This window comes from Erythranthe guttata, chromosome 9 (genome assembly GCF_056151865.1).
Source record: "Erythranthe guttata isolate IM_541 chromosome 9, IM_541, whole genome shotgun sequence".
NCBI lineage: Eukaryota > Viridiplantae > Streptophyta > Magnoliopsida > Lamiales > Phrymaceae > Erythranthe > Erythranthe guttata.
Genome location: NC_142541.1, coordinates 13,212,108 through 13,218,544, shown reverse-complemented (window position 1 = coordinate 13,218,544; position 6,437 = coordinate 13,212,108). Strand labels below are relative to the sequence as shown.

Genomic DNA, 6,437 nt, shown 5'->3' with positions numbered 1-6,437 from the left:
AGAAAACAACATACACGTTACCTATAGACTCAGCTATAATTTACCATAAGTACCAATCACTATTATTTTGCTCGAGAACATGAACATTATGACAAAAAAATACAAAATTTATCATATATGGGAACAAAAGAGAGTTACCACTCGAATATAACAAAATTCATTGAATTCATTACACTAACAGATACAAACGGTACAAAGAGAAGTTAGAGAGAGAGCATAGAAGAAAGAGAGATTAAAAGCGAAATAACAAAAATCGCTGGAAGAGGAAAGAGAAGAGAGATTACATCGTTGGATAAAAGAGAGATTGCGAAAGAGAAGAGGCGGCACCAAATATGGTAAGCAACCATCAAACCTTTTAGGTTTTATTATAATTCAAGGGCAATATAGTCAATACATTTTTATAAAAAAATAATCAAATTAAAGGAGTTTTAAGGTAATTAATCAAAATACAGTTAGTTAATGTTGAATACGAAACTTTAGGTAATTAGCTCCTCCATAAAAAAACATGTTGGATCTGCCCATGCTCATATGTTTCATAAACATGTATGCGAATAGTGCACAAACCACCTTAAATGGTTCCACATTTATTGCAGTGTGTGTGAATGTGTGTGAGAGAGAAAGATGATTAGACTAGACCAGTCAAAGTATAGAGTAACTAACTAACTACACAAGAAAGATCGAGCCTAAAACAAAGTATATATTATTATTATTAGTGTAAATTGCATCTTCCACTGAGATAATGTAACACAGGTTCACTTTTATAATGTCAAATTGAACATAATCTTCTGGATTACTTGGACAGTTCTCTAGTGTACTTGTTGGTGCAAATTCAGATACACCCACAGTCTGATACTTACAAACCAAGAGACAACATCTTATGATCATCTGATTTCAAAATGTGGTGCTTGAACAGGATAAAATATGTGCAAATTAGAGAATATTCCACTTAATTATACATTTGACACAACAAGAGTAAAAATATAAGAAAATTCATAGTTAATGGACTCACTGTAAATTTATAATTACTCAAACATAATGAATTTTTCGTAATTTGACATTTAACTCACATTAATTTAACCTAACTACTATGTCCGATTTCTCTCTCCCAATGCTTATATAAACCTGCAGACCCCCCCTAGAGATTTTGTATCAGAATCACAAACACACACAATTCTACTTCCTACTTTCTCTCTCATCACATAGCCCTCCCTTCTTCATTTCTAGAGAGAGAGAGAGTATCATCATCATCATCAATTATCAAGAATCCTCTTCCATCACTTTCTTGAAAACCCTTCTTACTTCATTTTTTCTTTTGCTATTTAAAAAAAAAAAAAAAAGATGGCAGCCTTTTCATCATCATCATCATTATTTGAGCAGAACCAACCTTTTATCATTGACTCAATTTTCCTGCCAAATTCTCCCTCCACCATTAATATTAATAATATTAATAATAATAAGATGTTGTGTAGTAGTAGCCCTTTTGAGGAACCAAACAGTACCTACCTATCTTGCTTTCCTCAATTCTTCCAACCTGATGATGATGCAAACCCTCAAACAATAAACAATCTTCACCAGAATAATATTAATAATATTATTACCACTATTAATAATAATAATGATGCTAATTCTTCTGTCATGAGTGTGACAAACAAAAATAGTATGGATTCATCTTCTTATTCAATTGTTACTCACAAGTGTGATCTCAGCATTGACCAAGTCTTGACCACCACCGCCACTACTACTACTACCACCACCACTACTCCGATCGAGGAAAAGACGACGAAGAAGAGGAAATCTAAAGAGGGTTCTTCTCCGAATTCCGCTCAATCCAAGGTTTTTTCCAACCTTAAAATTTACAAAAATAATGTTTTTTTTTTTTTTTTTTTTTTTTTTGACATTAGTACTTTTAGTAGCTACCCTGTTCTGTTTTGACCGCCGCCGGTAACAGAAGGTCATAACATATTTCCCTTAATTAAAATGAAAAAGAAAAAACAATTCTTGTAGTTATATTAATGTACTTATTTTTTTAATTTTGTTTTTCTTAATTAATTTTTTTTATCGATAATGTTGGTAAATATGAATAGGATAAGAGAGAAGTAAGTAAAGAGAAGAAGCAAAAGAAAATGAAAGAATGCAAGGAAAAGAAAATACTAGTAGAAGAACCTCCAACTGGATATATTCATGTAAGGGCAAGGAGGGGCCAAGCAACTGATAGCCACAGCCTTGCTGAGAGGGTAAATTTGTAATTTTGCTTAATTATTATTTCATACAATTTCTTTTTATTTTTTTTCAACAAAAGTAGTAAATATAAATTGACTGAATTAATTTATATATATTAACATCAGGTGAGAAGGGAGAGAATAAGTGAAAGAATGAAGCTGTTACAAGCTCTTGTCCCTGGTTGTGACAAGGTCAATTTCAAGATTATTTTTTGTCTTAATTATTATTATTAATAATATATTTATATTATTATGATTATTTTATTTTTTTTAAATATTGGTTATAAGTCTTGTAATTGCTGACAGCTTCATGTGGTTTGAATGTCAAACAGGTAACTGGAAAGGCCCTCATGTTGGATGAAATAATAAACTATGTCCAATCCCTCCAAAATCAAGTTGAGGTAATTATCTATTTATTTTATTTTTTAAATTATTTTCTAATATATTAATATTTCATTTAATATGTGTATAAATATTTTTTTGCACAGTTTCTCTCAATGAAGCTTGCTTCTGTGAATCCCATGTTCTATGACTTTGGAGTTGACTTAGAATCATTCATGGTTCGCCCTGATCAGGTACATTATAATTAAGGTCAATTTTTTTTTTTTTTAATTCAAAAAATGGTTAATTATTTTTTATATATATTATTTATTATATTTATTAAATTAATAAAGTTTATAAATGTGCATGCAGGATTTAAGTAACTTGCCAAACATGCAAGAATGCCACCCCACAGTAACAGCCAATGATCACTATCATCTGCTTCTTGAAAATTCTCCTAATTCATTTATTTTTCAGGTACATTTATTTTTCATTTAATTCTTCCATTTTAATTAACTATATATATATTTAATAATTTGTATATCAATATATACAATATTATTATATTGACAAAATATAAATCATTTTCAGGCAAGTGTGGATGAGCATAGACAAAAAAATATCAATCAGTCAGGATTAATAAGCAGTAGCTTGTTTCCTTTCAATTAATATTAATTATTAATTAATCCAGCATCTCTTGCCCTACAAGCATCTGGTTAGCACTCACTCTCTCAAATATTATTACTCTCTGTATTTTAATTATTAATATATATTTGCTTAATTTGTGTGTTTGTAGAAATTAATTACAAGATTTCAAATAATTTTATGTTACATTATTTTCATTTGAATCAATTACTTAATATGCATACATTTATAATTATATATACATATATAATATCAAGGGTGGCAAAACAGAAAAGAAAAAAGGATATAACAACACATGATATATATATATATATATATATATATATATATATATATATATATATATATATATATATATATATATATATGTTTGAGCTTGTTTTCAGGTCAACTGTCGAATCATGTCTATGTACTATATTTCATCATTTCATCGTTAATAATGTATCCAAGTAAAGATGTCTCATAATATATAAATTATCTAAATATGTCAATAATTATAATTCATAAATTAAATAGAACAAAGTTACTATTCACATGTAATAAATGACACTGCTATGCTTTCGTAGATGCTACACCCGATGAAATACACCGGGGTGTTCGATTCAGCAATGTACCATTGATATACACACAATAACATACATACATATACGTATGCATGCTCAGTGGACAATTATTTATATATATATATATATATATGTGGCGCAAAATCACCCGATGCTGCTCTTTTCACAGTGTGCTAATGTCATTTGATATTTATATATATAAATACTTATTTACATGAATTTTTTTTTTCAGGTTGTAAGGAATTTGATCAAGCAAAAGAAAGATAGATACTAATGGAAAAAGAGGAGAGATATCACAAGGGTATTTATGGAATATCAAGAAAAAAATATAGTGGGCACAAATTAAAATTCTTGAGACAAAAACAAATTAAAGACCGGATCTTCCTCAAAGATTCTTTTGTTTCCCAAACAGGGCAGCACAAAATGTATTCCTAATGCAACCCTCCTATGCTTTGTGGTGGTTTAAATGAAATTAGTGAGTACTATTAGCTAGTGGAAATATGTACACATAAGGGAAAATAAATAAATTATTATTTGTTTATTATATTCTTATTGAATATTATATTATATGGTTTCTTATTTATTAATTAATTAGTATTAGTGCAGTCTTTTATTTCAGTTATTATTTTTTTTTTTGCTAATTTTACAGCTGAGTTTATTTTATTTTGTTTCATGTGATCCATTTTACTCTTCAAAATTTATCTTTTGATTTGATGTTTTGGTACTGACAGTTGAAGTGACTGCTTATGTCTATATATATGGAAAAATACAATATTCATCCCTCAAGTTTTCATTAACTTCACATTTGGTCCCTCATATTCACAAAAAAACACATTTAGTCCCTATGTTTCAAAAATTCAACATTATTAGTCCTTTTGTTCAAATTTACGTTAAAATTAACGGAATCAAACGTGTGCACATCACTACCGTAGCTGACGGACTAACGGTGAATTGACGAACATGACCAAAAATGTCAAATTACTAATACATGAGGGACCAAATGTGTTTTTTTTGTGAACATAGGTGACCAAATGTGGAATTATTGCAAACTTAAGGGATGGATACTGTAAATTTCCCTCTATATATACCTAATTATTTTTTTAGCTTTGGGGTAATATGTAAAACAAATTACAATCAAGTCCCTGAGCCAAAAGGTAATTACAAAAATGATATTCTTTTTGAGAAATTATGTCCAGTCCCTGTAGTTAGTAAATTTCTTCCATACATTCCCTACAAAATGGTGTAAATGTAAGAAATCTACAAAATATAGGAGAGTGAATGTAATTATGGAAAAACGAATTTTTCCATAAATAGACCTTACCTTAGGCGACAGTCAGTAGTTTATCCCAACATGTATATGTATAATTGGTGATTGTTTTCTTTCTCATTTCATAATCTTTTTACAAGTTTATTAATATGAGGTTTGTTGATCCGAACTTTCGCATACAAAATATAATTGCATTGATTCGAGTTGCATTGAAAAGATAATGTAAAAAATACTGATTTTGTTGGATTTATGATATTTTTTTAAATTCACTGTCACATTTTTTAAGTTCAATATGACCGACTTTTACCCGCAAGGGTGGCCTAGCGGTTGGAGCAAGAGAGCTTGGGTCAATTGACCCAAGTTCGAATCCCCTTGCCAACGGTCGCTAGGTCGAGCTTGTCACACATGGTTAGCCTAGTGTGGTTTACATCTCTCGTATGGTTTGCAAGCTATTATACGAGAGTGTAGGTTTACCCAGTGCACCTATATGGTTGGCTGCGGGTTCCTGCATTACCAAAAAAAAAAAAAAAAAAAAAAAAAAAAATATGACCGACTTTTAGCTAATTATTTTTCCCTTTCTTTAATCGATGTCAATTAATAAGATATTCTATTACTTAACAGTCTTAAATTAAGGAAACATCATGTCATTAAGCTAATACAAATGTGATTAATTAGGACACAAGGAATTAAATAATCTGTATGTCAACTATCTAAATTATTAATTGCTTCATTTTAATATTAACTTAAATAAACGAGGCCCCGACGGAGCGAAGGGACAACGACAAGGCATAAACGGAGCCGACCATCTACAACCCTAATATAACTTATTTTTCTTTAACATCTGTCATTCTTAAAATAATTTATTTATTTTATGCCCCTCCAAGATCTTTTGATTAAAGTTTTTTGTCCATTTAAATTAAATTATCCTTTTTTAATTTTTCAATAATGATGAATCTAATTAACAGTCTATTATTAAACCTGACCCCAAATGTTGGGTTTTCAGCATGTCCTAACAATTTTTTATTTAGTTCAATCTAACTTTGCCAAAAGAAAGAAAAGACAAATCAATGAAACGTGACCCACAAATTCAATGTTATATTGTTCATACTTTATGGCATTTATAATTAAATGTGTAAAATCGCACCACTTGGCTAAAACTTGTATGTTACACATCAACATGCATAGTATTGAGCAGTTAAATAGTCGGCAAATTACGACCATCATCTGAGGTATGCTCAAATTACGAAAAAAATCTTTATGTTTGGATAATTACAATTATCTCTTCAATTATGTATTGTCTTACACGTTCATCCTTATGGTGTCAAATTTACTTATCGAAAGAGGGATTTTTTTGTAAAACAATATATAGTCGAGGAGTGTTGTAATTATCATTTATCCGAACAAAAGGGTTCCTTTTTCCGT

The 6,437-nt window shown here is 29.6% G+C and overlaps 1 protein-coding gene across 1 annotated transcript; it reads left to right on the top strand.

Annotated features, from left to right (window-relative positions):
* The first annotated feature begins 1,146 nt into the window (after positions 1-1,146).
* On the top strand, positions 1,147-4,292 carry LOC105962928 (basic helix-loop-helix (bHLH) DNA-binding superfamily protein). Its single transcript, XM_012987274.2, has 8 exons — positions 1,147-1,833; positions 2,085-2,234; positions 2,346-2,411; positions 2,552-2,620; positions 2,708-2,794; positions 2,913-3,017; positions 3,132-3,255; positions 3,981-4,292. Exons 1-7 carry the CDS (start codon positions 1,339-1,341, stop codon positions 3,207-3,209), a joined length of 1,050 nt encoding a protein of 349 aa, XP_012842728.2. The 5' UTR covers positions 1,147-1,338; the 3' UTR covers positions 3,210-3,255; positions 3,981-4,292.
* Positions 4,293-6,437: the final 2,145 nt, after the last annotated feature.

What these genes read in the sequence shown, in the direction of transcription:
- LOC105962928 (XM_012987274.2), top strand. Translation starts at nt 1,339, where the DNA reads ATGGCAGCCTTTTCATCATCATCATCATTATTTGAGCAGAACCAACCT. An exon ending in CCCTCCAAAATCAAGTTGAG is followed by an intron (nt 2,621 to 2,707) that starts GTAATTATCTAT and finishes TTTTTTGCACAG; the next exon opens with TTTCTCTCAATGAAGCTTGC. An exon ending in CTAATTCATTTATTTTTCAG is followed by an intron (nt 3,018 to 3,131) that starts GTACATTTATTT and finishes AATCATTTTCAG; the next exon opens with GCAAGTGTGGATGAGCATAG.